General features: G+C 38.3%; 1 protein-coding gene across 1 annotated transcript in view; it reads right to left on the bottom strand.

Moving 5' to 3' along the window:
* The window catches only part of KCNH5 (potassium voltage-gated channel subfamily H member 5), a 398,615-nt gene that overhangs the window by 326,340 nt on the left and 53,521 nt on the right, over nucleotides 1-18,754 (bottom strand). Inside the window, exon 5 of the mRNA XM_003924415.2 lies at nucleotides 4,743-4,858. Within this exon, the coding sequence (XP_003924464.1) occupies nucleotides 4,743-4,858 (116 nt within the window). The remainder of the gene's footprint in view (nucleotides 1-4,742; nucleotides 4,859-18,754) is intronic.

The raw sequence follows: 18,754 nt of genomic DNA, 5'->3' as shown, positions 1-18,754 counted from the left end.
TTTATGTATTTGCCATTATTAGCACCTTAATTATATTTTTCCCACAATGTCTTAAATTACTTAACAGCAGATTATCCTTATGCTCCCAACAGGAGCTTAAGCTTCATGTTGGGATGAAGTATTACATACATACAATTGTACGTAATTATGACGTTTCTTTTGTCTTTCAACCACTAGCCTGTCAGTTCCAATTTCATCGTTTTAAACATGAAAATTGCCTTCACATTCAATGTTAGTTATTTTACCATTTATATATACACAGTTTATGTTTAAGCACAAATCAAACTTGGGAAATAAGAACAAATTCGTGCCGGGGTACATTACCACCTTCGTGGGCCCTGAGCCTTCCTGCCTTCCTGGACTCCTTCCTCCCATTAAAAAAGTAACTTTTTTAAAAAGCCAGGTGCAATGGCTCACACCTGTCATCCCAGCATTTTGGGAGGCCAAGACAGGCAGATCACTGGAGGTCAGGAGTTCAAGAACAGCCTGACCAACATGGTGAAACCTCATCTACCCTAAAAATACAAAAAAATTAGCCAGGCATGGTGGTAGGTACCTGTAGACCCAGCTCCTCAAGAGGCTGAGGCAGGAGAATCGCTTGAACTTGAAAGGTGGAGATTGTAGTCAGCTGAGATCCCACCACTCACTGCACTCCAGACTGGGCGACAGAGCAAGACTCTGTCTCAAAAAAAAAAAAAAGTGTGTATATATATATATATATATATATATATATATATATATGTATACATACACACACACACACTCTGTAGCAGTGCTGTTATTATATATATAAATATATATATTAGATTATTAAATTATATTATAAATATTTATTATATAACATATTAAAATATTATATTATATATACATACATATATAAAATAACAGCACTGCTACAAAGATAAATATATTAATATCACACGTTCAATGCTTGTTTTTACCTAAAAGTTACCCTTTATTCTTCTGGTGTTAATAGAAATGGAAACTTCTTGTGGGCCTGTAAAAATGTAGTGAGTGGGGCCTGTGTGGACATTGTGCCTACCACGTTAACAGATGTCAGCCCTGCTCAGTACGCCAGATTAATGCAGGTCTCCTCTAATGATGGAATGGCATCACCCTGAGTTCAGAACTTCTTAAACCTGGCTATACATTAGAATCATCTGTGGAAGTTTTAAAAGAATACAGTATACTTATACCTAGACTCCACCCCGGAGGATGATTAAATCAGTCTCGTTTGGGTTGTCAGAGAAGCTGTATTTTCAAATATTCCCAGGTGATTACAATGCACAGCCCAAGGTAAGATCTCTGTCTTACATTTCTTTAGACATCAGGTCGCAATTCTCTAGACAGTGATTTGCATATTTAAAGCCCTCCAACAAATGCAAGATGAGGACAAGAAGGAGGACTAAGAAGAGGAGGAGGAAAGGGTAGAGGAGGACAAGGAGGAGGAAGAAGAGGAAAATGGCAACAACAGAAAATAGGGCATAAGTGTTCGGGCTTGATCTTTTTCATATGCAAAGCACTACCTTAATCTTCACTCTGTCCCTGGGCTCTTTTATAAAACACTGAGTAACAGACTCTTCACTTTCATTGTTATTTCATTTGTGCTTTTATAAGCAATAAGCCTTTGGTGGACGGAAGATGAAATCACATTTTTTGATGTATTTTTGTACCAATATAGACACATTCTTCCTCTCTGAAGATCTAAGAGCATTGACTCCAACAAAGTCAGGCCCACAGACTGATGTGGCGGGGTGCATATATTTACCTCTACACAACATAAAAGTGAACAAGCTGAAGGCAATCAGCAGGGTGTCAATGCATGCGGAAAATTAATTAACTACCTATGCGGAAACTGGAATCTTTGAAACTGGGGATCAGCTCCAAATTTGGGGGATCAGGTAGAATGGAGATTAAATTTATCTGTCTTTGAAAAAGTGAAAGAGCCTAAAATTCCCTAGCAAAACCAAATACTTGTGTTGAGCAGTGAGTTTTGAGTACCACTGGAAAAATAATATTGTACTTACTTGGTATTTCTTTCATGTCTATATTTGGAGATCTAAGAGCATGCACTGCAGGTACTAGACTAAATCTCTATTGACAATCTTGTTATTATTTCTGTATGCTCTCTGAAATTGACCCTAAGATCTGACAGAAAGTGGTTTTATATCAGAATCAAGTTTATGAATAAGGGATGACTGATAAACTAACACTAATCACAGAGCAAAGTAAAAAAAAAAAAAACAGATGGGATGAAATAGGAATTAGTTTTATTTTTATGAAAAATAAAAATAAGAAAATGTCAAGGGGAAAGTTTCTTTCTTTTCCCCTGACATAGAGAAAAACAATCCTGAGTGATTCTGGATGCCAAAGGAGAAGATTTTCCTCTCTATGGTCCCTTCTACTTTTTCTCGCTCTGTTGTATAACAGACAAAAGAAAAACCCTGAATAAGGTGTGGTTGAGACCCCAGAGGAATCATGACTATAAAAATCAACAATCACAGATACAAGCTTCTAAATTTCAGCTTGATTTATAGAAAGAAAATGGCAACTCTCGGCAAAAGAAGAAATAGCTCCAAAATTTAAGCATTTCTGTAAAAGAAAGATGTATATCATTGTCTGCTTTACATCTTGTACTAACTGCATATTATCTTTTAAATATTGTGATTATTATTACCAGCTAACATTTAGTTATATTAATGTCTTATTTTGGTCTTCAGAAACATGTCTGTATATTAAAGGATTCATCTTTCCCCAAGCTAACAGTGCTATTTAAAGCAGAAAACCAAAAGTCTTTTTGTTAGCCATAGTCTAAGAAAAACCCCATAGTCTTCCAAATTCAGGGAACATTTACTTCTTAATCTCTTCAAACCAGATTCAATATTTACAATGAGTTTAAGAAAGTTACTCTGAAGTGCCTCAACTCACTTTTCTGCAGCAGAGAAAATGACAAGCATTTGGATTTTATTTTATCTTTCACTCTTTTGGTAAAAGTTACCTGAGAATGCTTTGTGAGTACAAACATCGTGCTCAGCATAGTTTTGGTAGCTTAATGAGCTTTTTGGCATCTTTCATATAAGTAAAACAAATTACGGTTATAGAAGACATGTGCACAATAAAGCTATTAGTGGCCTCAGAGTTCTGTCCTCATTTTTTCTCTCCTCAGTCTCAGGGTAACATTGTCTGGTCACATGACTGGAGCAGCCATAACTGTGAGGATGACACTGAACCCTAAAACTCAAACTCAAACATCCTTCCAGAGTGCCGGACCCATAAATCTCCCTGCTGTTCAGGCATCGGCACTAGGACTTATTATAGGGCTCTTCAAACTTCGTATAACAAAAACCGAACTCATCGTCATTGTCCTCAAATCTTCTTTCCTTCCTCTTACAGTTGTCATTTTATTAACCAACAGTACTATCTACCCTGTCGTCTAAAGCAAACACAGAGAACCGGCCTGTGCTCAACCCCTTCTTTCACACACTAGTCTAATGTATCAACATATGTGTTCACTCTAATCTTAATGTGTCTGCAACCCCACTTCTGCTACCACTATCTTGCTGGCAACCATGGTCATTCTAACTGACTTACCTCTAGGACTTCCTGACTGGTTTCCCTACCTACCCATTCTCCACAGAGCCACTAGGTCAAGCAGGAGTTTTTAATCATTTTGTGCCTTGGAACCCTATGGCAATCTGGTAAAAACTATGAACCTCTTCTTAGAATAAAGTTTTTGAATTAACACAATAAAAACATGGAATTTCACAAGAAACCAATTAGGACCCACCTCCCTTTGAGGGATTATTTTCAGGCACAAAGGTCATTTTCCTGGCACATGAGACACCAACCACCACCATTTCACCACATACCATCCTACCTTCTCCTTCCCCATCTGAATTCAACTACACTAAAGTCATACTCAACGTCATCACACCACCTCACCTCTGAGCCTTTGTACATACTGGCCTCCCTGGTAAGAATAAACTACATCCCTTCTTTAACTGACTAACGCCTATCAGGCGTCCCCAAACTATGGCCTGCGGGCCACATGCAGCCCCCTGAGGCCATTTATCTGGCACCCTGCCGCACTTCAGGAAGGGGCACCTCTTTCACTGGTGGTTAGTAAGAGGAGCACAGTATGTGGCGGCCCTCCAACGGTCTGAGGGACAGTGAACTGGCCCCCTGTGTAAAAGGTTTGGGGACGCCTGGCCTACATTTTCCCTTCAACATTCACTCAGCTCAGGTATCATCTCACTCAGGCAGCCTTCCGTAGGGCCCCATGTTTGGGCAAATTTTCCTGCATGGGCTCCCACTGCACCCTGTCATAGTATTTTTCACATCCTATGATCAGTTTCCTCTGTTGAATATTTAACCCCTTGATGACAGAGCCCATTTCTTACTTATCTTTACATCCTTTGCAGGATGCCAAGCACAGACCACACCTTCAATACGTGTTTGCTGCATATATGCATGAAGCAATGAATGAACTCCCTATCTCATATGCTCAAAGAAAACCTTATACTCTATAGACATGACATGCAATATCAAAAGCTGCATTCCCATTTCAAAAGTTGGAGGGAATAAACAGAAATATTTGGGATTTCTACATTTCTACAAAGGAAACAAATTATTGGCTAAGTATTCATAAGATCATAGCCAGATATATCTATATTAAATCATTTTGGGGAAGAAAAATGTACCAACACCACCATCTTGGGAAGCAAAGTCCATCTCATACTTACTTCAGCTAATCTTGAATGTTTGTGAACCACCTCTGTTTTATTCATTGGCGTGAGCTGCTGCAAAACACTTCGGCTATTTGTCAAAGCCCGTGTCAATCGGGCAAATTTCGTCCAACCTTAAAAACAAGAAAAGTCTCAGTTTTTCATACACTATGAATAAGGAATCCAACATTCTTGATAGTATTAAAAGGATCTCACCAACCATATAATATCCAAAATGAATGCAAAGTATCAAACAGAAGTATTTTCTTTTCTTCTATGTAGAATTGCTCATATATTTGAAGGTGGCTATAAAAAAATGAGTAATTTTTATGTGTGATCTTTGTGTTTTGCCCATATCTGTGATATAGTCCCTGCAGCCAAGGAAGCTAGCTGTCTACAAAACCCTGTGCTCCTCTTTGCATTGCATAGGTTTCTTAACTGGGAAACAGCAGTCCAACCAGGAACATATTTCCCAGAATTTCTTGCATCTTAGTATTGCCTATGTCCCTGGTTCTCACCAACGGAATGTAGACGGAAGTAATGTGTGTCACTTCCATGCCATGATTTAAGAAGCAAATGTGACTTCTCCATAATTTCTCCTTCTTTCTACCAGCTGGAAGGATGCACAACAAGGTCCAAGTGGATAGCGAAGCTTCTGAATAACTGTGTGGGAAAATGCCAGCCAGGATCCTTAGCCTTGGACTGTTATATGAACAAGAAATGTGCTGCTTATTGCATTAAGCCACTGAAACTTGGGGATTTATTTGTTATAGCACCGAGTCTTACCCTAATAAAAACAGTCCTTCAGTGTCTTTGTGTGCAGATATAACAGAATAAAGTTGAATTTCAACAAGTCTTACTTTTTTAAATTGCATTTTAGGTTTGGGGTACATGGGAAGAACATGCAAGATTGTTGGATAGGTACATACATGGCAATATGACTTGCTGCCTTCCTCCCCATCACCTATATCTGGCATTTCTCCCCATGTCATCTCTCCCCAACTCCCTACCCCACTGCTGTTACTCCCCTATTTCCCCCCGACAGACCCCAGTGTGTGATGCTCCCCTCCCCATGTCCATGTGTTCTCATTGTTCAACACCCGCCTATGAGTGAGAACATTTGGTGTTTGATTTTCTGTACTTGTGTCAGTTTGCTGAGAATGATGGTTTTCAGGCTCATCCACGTCCCTACAAAGGACAAGAACTCATTGTTTTTGTTGGGTGCATAATATTCCATGGTGTATATGTGCCACATTTTCCCTGTCCAGTCTATCACTGATGGGCATTTGGGTTGGTTTCAGGTCTTTGCTATTGTAAACTGTGCTGCAACGAACATTCGTGTGCATGTGTCCTTATACTAGAATGATTTATAATCCTTTGGCTATATATCCAGTAATGGGATTGCTGGGTCAAATAGAATTTCTATTTCTAGGTCCTTCAGGAATTGCCACACTGTCTTCCACAGTGGTTGAACTAATTTACACTCCCACCAACAGTGTAAGTGTTCCTATTCTTCCACATCCTCACTAGCATCTGTTGTCTCCAGATTTCTTAATGATCACCATTCTAACTGGCATGAGATGGTATCTCAATGTAGTTTTGATTTGCATTTCTCTAATGACCAGTGATGATGAGCATTTTTTCATATGTTTGTTGGCCTCATGTACGTCTTCTTTTGTAAGGTGTCTGTTCATATCCTTTGCACACTTTTGAATGGGCTTGTTTTTTTTTGTTTTGTTTTGTTTTGTTTTGTTTTTCTTGTAAATCTGTTTTAGTTCTTTGTAGATTCTGGATATTGGCCCTTTGTTAGATGGGTAGACTGCAAAATATTTTTTCCCATTCTGTTGGTTGCCAATTCACTCTAATGACTGTTTCTTTTGCCATGCAGAAGCTGTGGAGCTTGATTAGGGACCATTTGTCTATTTTGGCTTTTGTTGCCAATGCTTTTGGCGTTTTGGTCATGAAGTCCTTGCCTACACCTATGTCCTGAATGGTTTTGCCTAGATTTTCTGCTAGGGTTTTTATGGTGTTAGGACTTATGTTTAAGTCTTTACTCTATCTGGAGTTAATTTTAGTGTAATGTGTCAGGAAGGGGTCCAGTTTCTGCTTTCTGCACATGGCTAGCCAGTTTTCCCAACACCATTTATTAAACAGGGAATCCTTTCCCCATTGCTTGTTTTTGTCAGGTTTGTCAAAAATCAGATAGTTGTAGATGTGTTGTGTTGTCTCCGAGGTCTCTGTTCTGTTCCATTGGTCTATGTCTCTGTTTTGGTACCAGTACCATGCTGTTTTGACTACTGTAGCCTTGTAGTATAGTTTGAAGTCCAGCCGTATGAGGTCTCCTGCTTTGTTCTTTTTGCTTAGAATTGACTTGGCTATGTGAGCTCTCTTTTGAAGAGAAGTTTAAGGGGTTTTTTTCCAGTTCTGTGAAGAACATCATTGGTAGCTTGATGGGGATAGCATTGAATCTGCAAATTACTTTGGGCAGTATGGCCATTTTCACAATATTGATTCTTCCTAACCATGAACATGGAATGTTCCTCCATCTGTTTGTGTCCTCTCTTATTTCCTTGAGCAGTGTTTTGTAGTTCTCCTTGAAGAGGTCCTTTACGTTCCTTATTAGTTGTATTCCTAGATATTTTATTCTCTTTGTAGCAATTGTGAATGGCAGATCGTTCTTGATTTGGCTCTCTTTAAGTCTGTTATTGGTGTATAGGAATGCTTGTGATTTCTGCACATTGATTTTTGTATCCTGAGACTTTGCTGAAGTTGTTTATCAGTTTTAGGAGATTTGGGGCTGAGATGATCGGGTTTTCTACATATAAAATCATGTCGTCTGCAAATAGAGACAATTTGACTTCCTCCTTTACTATCTGAAACCCTTTACTTCTTTTTCTTGCCTGATTGCTCTGGCTAGAACTTCCAGTACTATATTGAATAGGAATGGTGAGAGAGGGCATCTTTGCCTAGTGACAGATTTCAAAGGGAATACTTCCAGTTTTTGCTCATTCAGTATGATATTGGCTGTTGGTTTGTCATAAATAGCTTTTATTATTTTGAGATATGTTCCGTCAATACCTAGTTTATTGAGGGTTTTTAGCATAAAGGGCTGTTGAATTTTGTCAAATGCCTTCTCTGCATCAATTGAGATAATCATGTGGTTTTTGTCTTTGGTTCTGTTTATGCGGTGAATTACATTAATAGACTTGCATATGTTGAACCAGCCTTGCATTCCCGGGATGAATGCTACTTAATCATGGTGGATAAGTTTTTTGATGTGCTCTTGCAATCGGCTTGCCAGTATTTTATTGAAGATTTTTGCATCTATGTTCATCATGGATATTGGCTTGAAGTTTTCTTTTCTTGCTGAGTCTCTGCCAGGTTTTGGTATCAGGATGATGTTGGTCTCATAAAATGATTTGGGAAGGACTCCCTCTTTTTGGATGGTTTGGAATAGTTTCAGAAGGAATGGTACCAGCTCCTCTTCATATGTGAACCCATCTGGACCTGGGCTTTTTTGGGGTGGTAGGCTCTTAATTGCTGCCTCAACTTCAGACCTTGTTATTAGTCTATTCAGGGTTTCAAGTTCTTCCTGGTTTAGGCTTGGGAGGATGCAAGTGTTCAGGAATTTAGCCATTGCTTCCAGGTTTACTAGTTTATGTGTATAGAGTTGTTTGTAATAATCTCTGATGATAGTTTGTATTTCTGTGGAATCTATGGTGATATCCCCTTTATAGTTTTTATTGCATCTATTTGATTATTCTTTTATTTTTTATTAATCTGGCTACTGGTCTATTTTGTTGATCTTTTCACAAAACCAGCTCCTGGATTTATTGATTTTTTGAAGGGTTTTTTGTCTCTATCTCCTTCAGTTCTGCTCTGATCTTAGTTATTTCTTGTCCCCTGCTAGCTTTTGAGTTTTTTTGATCTTGTTGTTCTAGCTCTTTCAATTTTGATGATAGGGTGTCGATTTTCTATCCCTCCTTGCTTCTCATGTGGGCGTTTATTGCTATATATTTTCCTCTAGAGACTGCTTTAAATGTGTCCCAGAGATTCTGGTATGTTGTGTCTTCATTCTCGATGGTTTCGAAGAACATCTTTATTTCTGTCTTCATTTCATTGTTTATCCAGTCAACAGTCAAGAGCCAGTTGTTCAGTTTTCATGAAGCTGTGCCACTCTGAGTTAGTTTCTGAATTCTGAGTTCTAACTTGATTGCACTGTGGTCTGAAAGACTGTTTGTTATGATTTCCATTCTTTTGCATTTGCTGAGGAGTGATTTACTTCCAATAATGTGGTCAATTTTAGAGTAGATGTGATGTGGTGCTGAGAAGAATGTATATTCTGTGGATTAGGGTGGAGAGTTCTGTAAATGTCTATTAGGTTTGCTTGGTCCACGTCTGAGTTCAAGTCCTGGATATCCTTGTCAATTTTCTGTCTTGTTGATCTCTCTAATATTGACAATGGGGTGTTAATGTCTGCCATTATTATTGTGTGGGAGTAGTAGTCTCTTTGTAAGTTATTAAGAACTTGCCTCATGTATCTGGGTGCTCCTGTATTGGGTGCATATATATTTGGGATCGTTAGCTCTTCTTGTTGCATCGATCCTTTACCATTATGTAATGTCCTTCTTTGTCTCTTATGATCTTTGTTGGTTTAAAGTCTATTTTATTAAAGACGAGAATGCAACTCCTGCTTTTTTTTGCTCTCCATTTGCTTGGTAAATCTTCCTCTATCACTTTATTTTGAGCCTTTGTGTATCCTTGCATGTGAGATGGGTTTCCTGGATACAGCACACTGATGGGTTTTGGCTTTTTATCCAATTTGCCAGTCTGTGACTTTTGCTTGGGGCATTTAGCCCATTTACATTTAGGGTTAATATTGTTATGTGTGAATTTGATCCTGCCATTTTGATGCTAGCTGGCTGTTTTGCCCATTAGTTGATACAGTTTCTTCATTGTGTTGATGCTCTTTACCATTTGGTATGTTTTTGGAGTGGCTGGTACTGGTTGTTCCTTTCTATGTTTAGTGCCTCTCTCAGGAGCTCTTGTAAGGCAGGCCTGGTGGTGGTGAAATCTTAGTACCTGCTTGTTTGCAAAGAATTTTATTTTTCCTTCACTTACGAAGCTTAGTTTGGCTGGATATGAAATTCTGGATTGAAAGTTCTTTTCTTTCAGCATGTTGAATATCGGCCCCCACTCTCTTCTGGCGTGCAGGGTTTTTGCTGAGAGATCCACTGTGAGTCTGATGGGCTTTCCTTTGTGAGTAACCTGACCTTTCTCTCTGACTGCCCTTAGCATTTTCTCCTTCATTTCAACTCTGGTGAAACTGACAATTATGTCCCTTGGGGTTGCTCTTCTTGAGGAATATCTTTGTGGTATTTTCTGTATTTCCTAGACTTTAATATTGGCCTGCCTTGCTAGGTTGGGGAAGTTTTCCTGGATAATATCCTGAAGAGTATTTTCCAGCTTGGATTCATTCTCTCCGTCACATTCAGGTACATCTATCAAACGTAGATTAGGTCTTTTCCCATAGTCCCATGTTTCTTGGAGACTTCGTTCATACCTTTTTACCCTTCTTGCTCTAATCTTGCCTTCTTATTTTATTTCATTGAGTTGCTCTTTGACCTCTGATATCTTTTCTTCTGCTTCGTCAATTTGGCTGTTGAAACATGTGTATCCTTCGTGAAGTTCTTGTGTTGTGTTTTTCAGCTCCATCAATTCACTTATATTCCTGTCTAAGTTGTTTGTTCTCATTAGCATTTCATCAAATCTTTTTTCAAAGTTCTTAGTTGCTTTGCATTGGGTTAGAACATGTTCTTTTAGCTCATGGAAGCTTCTTATTACCCACCTTCTGAAGCCTGATTCTATCAATTCATCACACTCATTCTCCATCCAGCCTTGTTCCCTTCCTGGTTAAGAGTTGTGATCCCTTGTAGGAGGAGAGGCATTCTGGTTTCAGGTGTTATTATCCTTTTTGCACGGTTTTTCTCATCTCTGTGGATTTATCCACCTGTCATCTTTGTAGTTGTTGACTTTCAGATTGGGTCTCTGAGTGGACATCCAGTTTGTTGATGATGAAGTTATTTCTTTTTCTGTTTCTTAGTTTTCCTTCTTATAGTCTGGCCCTTCTTCTGTAGGACTGCTGAGGTCCACTTCAGGCCCTGCTTGCCTGGGGATCACCTGCAGTGGCTGCAGAACAGTAAGGGTTGCTGCCAGTTTCTTCTTCTGCTATCTTTGTCCCTGAAGGATACCCACCAGATGTCAATCTGAGCTCTCTCCTTTATGAGGTGACTCTTTGGATATACAGGGTTCAGGGAGCTGCTTGAGGAGACAGTATGTCCTTTATAGGAGCTCAAGTGCTGAGCTGTGAGCTCTACTGTTCATTCAGAGCTCCTGGGCAGGTACGTTTAGGTCTACTGCAGCAGTACTCATAGACCCCTTTTTTTTCCCCAGGTGCTCTGTCCCAGGGAGTTAGGGCTTTATTTATGAGTTTCTGTTGTGCTGCTGCCTTTTTTCAGGGATACCCTGCCCAACAAGGAGGCAGCCTGTCACTGTCTGCCTGCAGAGGCTTTGCTGAGCTGCTGTGGGCTCTGCCCAGCTGCCAATGTGAACTTCCCTGTAGTCCTGTTTATACGGGTGTAGTTAGAACTGCCTTGGCAATGGTGGCCCACCTCTGTAATGGCAGACTCTCTCTGTAATGGTGGGCTGCCATGGCAATGGCAAACTACTTCCATAGTGGTGGACTGCCTTGGTAATGGTGGACACCCCTCCCCACAGAGCTGGACCATCCCAGGTTCAGCTGTGCTTGCTATGAAACTCTCAATCCAGAGCATTTCCAATTGCTGTTTTTTTGTGGGGGTGCTGTGGGCTCTGCCCACAGTGTTCAGCTGAGCCTGATCAGCTGAGCCTGATCACCTGGCTCCCTGCCTCAGAGCCCTGTTTTGTTTTGTTTTGTTTTGTTTCAGTTGAATGGTCAACTGTCTCCCAGGTGTTCCAGTTGCCTGTTGAAAAGGTGCCAGGATCTGTGTGATTTCCCATGCAGTGACCCACTGCACCGGCTGAAACAGCAGTGCTGAGATTCATGGAGCTTTTTTGCCCAGGAATCTCCTGGCCTGGCTCCCTGTTTCAGTCCCCTTTCTAATCAGATCAATGGGTGACTCTGCCTTCCCAGAGCTCCAATCGCCAGCTAAAATGGCACCCAGACCCTCATATTTTGTATGGAGAACTGCCCCACCGAGACACCAGCAAAACAGCCGTGCCGGCCAAAACAGCCACTCCAGCAAAAACAGCCGCACTGGCCAAACCAGCTGTGAATCTTCCACCTGGGAATCTCCTGGTCTGTGGGCAATAAAAATCCATTTGGAAATGCGGCATCCACTCACCCTCCACACTTTCACTGGGAGCTGCAATCCTGAGCTGTTCCTAATCGGACATCTTGGATCCCTCTCTCAACAAGTCTTACTTTTCATGGTTCATCTCACACACTCCCATCTTCCTTGTAACATAGCAAAATGTTATTTCTCTGTTATTAACAACTACAGTGATACCTAAATTCATTTTTGGAATATCTAGAATTGTTAATAATATCTTCTGAGAAAGCAGTGACTTTTGAGGGAAAGAAATGCAAATTTAATGGGAAAGAATTTTCTTCTGGAACCTCAAATTGCCATTATTAAAATCATTAATTTCAAGGAAATGCAATGAGAGGTGAACAAATAGAACATAACCGGCCATAATCTCATCCTGTCTCAATTATCCTTTCTCTAGACATCTCAAAATCTCTGATTCATTAAAAAATTGTATTAACACTATGTGATAACCTCTACACAATTACCCTTCATCAGATCATTTATCAGGTAACTCCTTAAAGATGAAAAACTCCTGATGTTCCAAAGGAATTACGGCAATGATAAAATTTCAGATGAAATGGCAAAAAAAAATGAAGGAAGAAACTCTGGAAATACACCTGCCTAATATCTCTCTTAAACCATACAATGAAGGTGACATCATTCTTTATTACTATTCTTCAGGCTGATTCTGATTTCATTTCAGCTTTGTATCGCCCCACCAATTCAGATTCCTATATATTCACTAACTTGATTGAAAAGAAATAAACTGGCATCAATTGATGGAAAGTCTTTATTTCTTCTTCATTAATGAATCCCATCCTAGTAATTAGAACAAAAAAAAAAATAAGTTTTGGGAACTGTATGCAACCCTAAGGCTTACCTTGTACAATGTGCTGCAGAAACAAAAAAGGTATCAGATATGCCACCAACTCTCTAAAAACTCAACATTAATTAAAAAAACAGCAGGTAATCTCTATGACAAACTGCAGCTTTTCTTTTGAGTGCCAGACCTATGTGTCTAACTAGCTACTGGCCTTTTCCTACTACAGTGTTCTACAGGCATCTGACAACACTCAATACGTCCAAAACTGATACCATCTCCCTCCTTCAACACCAACTCTGCAACATTCATGCATCCCTGATCTTGTCAAATGGCCCCAAGATATTTCTAATTGCCAAAATCAGAAACTTGAAATTCACCATTCTCTTTTCACTATTACCTACACACACACACACACACACACACACACACACACACACAATTTCCCAGCCTTATAGATTATAACATCAGTAAATATCTCTCAAATTGAATCTCCTCTCTGCACTCTTACTATGTCAGACAACATACCATCTTTCACCTGATTTAGGCAACATTCCGAAAGCGTATCCTCATTGTTTGCAAAGTTCTTTCTAAAGTACATGCCTTTTACCCTGTTACCCTTTAACAGAAACTGGAGGACTCCAGGATAACACTGTATATCCTTGGTATTCAGGTCATTTATTTTCTGATCCCAATGATTTGCTCTGCGTCTGTCTCTTACCACTTTCTCATACATGCTCTGCATCCCAGCCTTATTAAAATCAATAGCAAATCAAATAAAGAATAAATTCAAAACTAAATCTACTAGGAATTCTTTGTATACCCTATGCTGTTTTAAGTTTCCATATTTTCACATTACAATCATTCTGTCTGCCTGGAGTGTCTTTTCCCTCCCCCATCTGTTTGGCTAACACTTATTGGTAACTGCAGACTCAGTTAAAACATTACCTCAATGCTTCTTTGATCCATCCGCAAGTGAGAGATGCCCTCCTCTGTACATGCACATCATGAGATGCATACCTCACCTGGCACTAACAACACTAATGCAATTGTTGATTAATATAATAATTGCTCTTTCTAAAATCTTGTTTAACCCTCCATTTTTAGCACTTGAAAAAGGGCCTGGCATAAAATACACCATAAAATAAATCAATTGTATTTGTAACTTTAAAAATCATATTTAAAATAAATCTCATTTTGTTTTATTATCATTGGTTTTGGGTTCGGTTTTGCTTAGTTTGGTAAAAGTGGTGAGGGTGTCCTCAGATGACAGTAACTACATTAGTCATAGATATATTACAATTTTACCTGGTGACAATCTGTGCACCTTATATCAACAGAATGTTATAATTGCCTTGACTATTTCTAGAAAATTCCAAGACAATCTTAATTACTGAAGGCTCATGTTTCTAAAATAGGTAAAATCACACCCCTTGGTATAACTCAGTTGGATTAAAAGAAAAGCCCACTTTCATTCCCTGTGTGTAAAAAGGTTTATTCTAAAAATATTTTTTAAAAAAGACATTGAGAAATAAATTAAATGATATATAAAAGAATACGAATCATCAAATGGCATGTCTTCTCTGATTTCACAGTATCATACATGAAAGTACATGTGAGGAAGGAGAAATGTGACAATGAAAGCTTATTGTCATCCTCTGGTTTTTCATTTGAAGCATTATGAGCACATACTACAACTGTGTTTCTTAATGAGGAAGCAGCAGTTTCTCATAGAAAAAAAGCTTGTTAAAATGTATGTGTGTACCTTCACTTACACAGGAAGTCAGTGTGATCAAGGAATATTTCACCTCTTTTCTTTACCTTATTTTATTTTTCTGAAGAAAAAAATTATTTTTAAACAGTAAAAATAAAACACACGCATGTTTCTCCATGAATAAAAATAGGACTTCATTGATTTTAAAAAGAAAATGAAAGAAAAATGTAATATTAACCCATCATTCTAAAAATGTTTTAAATCAGCATATTCTGAGTAACACTTGAACGTAGATGAACAGAAAATTTACTGCATCATGTGACTTTTAGGTGCCAGATCTTTTATTTTTTATCCTTGTGCATCAGTCCATTCTCATGCTGCTATGAAGAACTGCCTGAGACTGCCAGATCTTATATTTTTTATCCTTGTGCATTAGTCTGTTCTTACGCTGCTATGAAGAACTGCCTGAGACTGGGTAACTTATAAAGGAAAGAGGTTTAATTGACTCACAGTTCTGCATGACTGGGGAGGCCTTGGGAAACATATAATGATGGCAGAAGGGAAAGAAAACACATCCTTCTTCATACGGTGGCAGGAAGAAGTTCTGGGCCAAGGGGTGAAAATCTCCTTATAAAACCATCAGGTCTCATGAAAACTTACTCACTATAATGAGAACAGCATGGGGGGACTGTCCCCATGATCTAACCAGCTCCCATGCGGTCCCTTCCCCAACGTGGGGATTAAAATTCAGATTACAATTCAAGATGAGATTTGGGTGGGGACACAGAGTCAGATCATATTACCTTGGTTAACTAACACATAGTAGGCACTAGATCTGTTTTTGTGGAATATTTTATTGAATGGTTTTGTTTAGTGAATGAATTAATGATGATTAACAAGAAAATAAGTTAATCAGGAGTACAGCATCTGCATTATCTATATAAATATTTAAAATTTAAAGAAGAAAGTATATTCAGTTCTTAGGTATTAAAATAGCTTATATGAAGGAAGTCTTTTGGTTGAAGGAGGTAGGAAAGGCATGGTAGGGAAGGTTAGGAAAGGAATTCTGGAAGTGTTACAGATTATAATCTGCCTTCAGAAGGAGAATTGGGAAACTTCTGGCAGAAAATAGAAAGTGGTGGCAAATGTTGAACTGACTTAGACATACCAGAAGAGAGAAATTTAGGAGAAAAGACTTGGAAAGGAATCTTTCTTCCTAGAGAAATCAAAGCCAAAGGTGTTTGTAAAATTGAGTAATCATTTATGAGTTTTGCTATCAAAATGCCCTAGAAAATGGAGAATCAATGCAAAGCCAAGAAATGTTTTAGTCCACATTAAAATCATGGGAGCATTCAAAGATGAGCTTTCTGAGCTCCTCAGTAATCTTATTTGTCTCTGATCAGGGCCTTCCTGCAGTTCCAGTTTCAAAGAGTTAGCATTTTTTTCTCATGACACCTATACTATCCTTCTCTCCTTACTGTCAGCACAAACCCCTGCCAAAAATGTTACTGAAAAAAGCAGAAGCCATAAGAAACATGATAGCCTTGATTTTAATTTATATAAAATTATGAGGTACAAGTGCCATTTCTTTACATGCATCAATTGTATAATAGTCAGGGCTTTTAGGGTAACTGTGAGCTGAATAACATGTATTGTACTCATTAAGAATTTCTCATCATCCACCTTCTTCCAGGCCCTCACCTTCCCAAGTCTCCAATGTCTATCATTCCACTCTCTACATCCATGTGCACACATTTTTAACAACCACTTATGAGTAAGAATATGTATTATTTGTCTTTCTGTGTCTGACTTGATTCACTTAAGATAATGGATTCCAGTTCCATCCATGTTACTGCAAAAGACCTGATTTCATTTTTTTTATGGCTGAGTAGCATCCCATTGTGTATATATACCACATCTTCTTTATCTAGTCATCCACTGATTGACAATTAGATTGATTCTATATCTTTGCAATTGTGAATAGTGCTGCAATAAACATGAGTGCAGGTATCTTATTGGTATAAAGATTTATTTTATTTTGGATACATACCCAGTAGTGGGATTGCCAGATCAAATGGTAGTTCTATTTTCAGTTGTTTGGCAGATCTACATATTGTTTCCGTTGAGGTTGTACTAACCTACATTCCCACCAACAGTGTACAAGAGTTCCCTTTTCTCCATATCCTTACCAACATCTGTTATTTTTTGTCTTTTTAATAGACATTCCGATTGTTGTGAGATGATAGCTCATTGAAGTTTTAATATGCATTTCTCTGATGATTAGTGATGTCAAGCATTTGACCATCTGTATGTATTCTTTCAAAAAATGTCTATTCATGGCTTTTGTCCACTTTTTAATGGAGTTTTTTGTTGTTGTTGTTGAATTGTGTGCCTTATAAATTCTTGTTATTAGTCCTCTGTTGAATAGTTTGCAAATATTTTCCTCCATTCTTCAAGCCATCTGTTAACTCTGTTTGTTCTTTCTTTTGCTGTACAGAAGCTTTTTAGTTTAATTAAGTTCCATTTCTCTGTTGTTTGCATTGCCTCAGCTTCTAGGGTCTTTGTCATGAATTCTTTGCCTAGACCAATGTCCAGAAGAGTTTTTCCTAAATTTTCTTCTAGTATTTTTATAGCTTCAAGTCTTAAGTTTCAGCCTTTAATCCATCTTGAGTTGATTTTTGTATATGACAAGAGATAGAGGGTCCTGTTTCATTCTTCTGCATATGCCAATCCAATTATCCCAACACCATTTATTGAAAAATGTCACCTTTCCCCAGTGTATGTTTTTATTGGCTTTATCGAAAATCAGTTGCCTGTAAAAATGTGGCTTTATTTCTGGATTCTCTATTCTGTTCCATTGATCAACTTTTTATACCAGTACTGTGCTGTTTGGGTTACTATAGCTTCGTAATACAACTTGAAGTCAGGCAATGTGACGTCTCCAGCTTTATTCTTTTTCCTAAAGATTACCTTGGCTCTTTGGGGTCTTTTTTAGTTCCATATGAATTTTAGAATCATTTTTCTAATTCTGTAAAAAATGACATTGATATTTTGACAAAAGTGGCATTCAATCTGTAGATTGCTTTGGGTGAAATGGTCAGAGAAATATGACAGCCTTCAGTTTCTCTTCTCTCGCATCCACCTCCATACCAAACCACTATGGCACTGGGTTCTTGACTGCACTTCTATCATCTCAGAGAATTAAGCATTTTCTCCTTCCTAATCACACATATGTTCCAATAATGCACATTGAAGTAAATTCTAAATTTTTGCTATTACTAATGATGTCTTCCACTAAACCCTTTGTGTTCTTGAACTCATCTGGCATTACCTATTGTTAGTTAAATTTGTTCATTTGATCTCTCGCCAACTTTTACTGTACAAACTTTGAAAAAGTTGAGCTGCCATACTGTCTAGGTCAGAGAAAAAAAGATGTATCAGCAGTTCTAACTTTTCCCAGTGATACATTTACTGATCTCGCCTTTACAGAGACCTAACTGGTGTGACTGATTATTCAGCAAAGTTTGCTGGTGTTACTTAGATGTGGTCGATATAGGGTAATGTGAACAGACAGCTGAATATGAAGAGCCTAATACTTGCTCTGTAAGTTGTTCGTGGCATTATGAGAACGTTTGTTCTCCTAAAAGCTCAGGATGCCAACTCCTTCTTAATAAAACATTAGTTTAGCTCCATTGAGTTGCAATTAACCTCTTTGTCATGGACTGCCTAATCTTAAAAATAAAAAGAAGTCACAGAAGCAGTTAAATCAATCTATTAGACTGCAACACAAGATTCTAATCTATAAGAAAAAAGCTTAGGTAAACAATTATACTCTTGGCCAAAGAGACTACGTAGTATAATTACTCATATTTCATCTGTTGTTTCCTCTCTAAAGAAAACCATTGGCTTCCACAAGGAGAAGCTTGCTATTTTGGCTGTTGTTTTTTATTCTACAGGAATTTTTTGTCTCAATTATTGGCAAGAAGATGCCATAACTATTTGGCACAAGATATTTTGCATGTAATTATCTTGGCAGTTTTGGAGTCTGTTTGAAAACACTGTACAGTATAAATGGGCAGAGATTTAGGCCATTTCTTTTAGAACACATACAGACAATTAACAGAATGGATTTCTTGGCTGTAATCTT

This window comes from Saimiri boliviensis, chromosome 2 (assembly GCF_048565385.1).
Source record: "Saimiri boliviensis isolate mSaiBol1 chromosome 2, mSaiBol1.pri, whole genome shotgun sequence".
Classification (NCBI taxonomy): domain Eukaryota; kingdom Metazoa; phylum Chordata; class Mammalia; order Primates; family Cebidae; genus Saimiri; species Saimiri boliviensis.
Note: the sequence above shows the minus strand (reverse complement) of the source record. Positions and strands in the feature narration are given on the sequence as shown.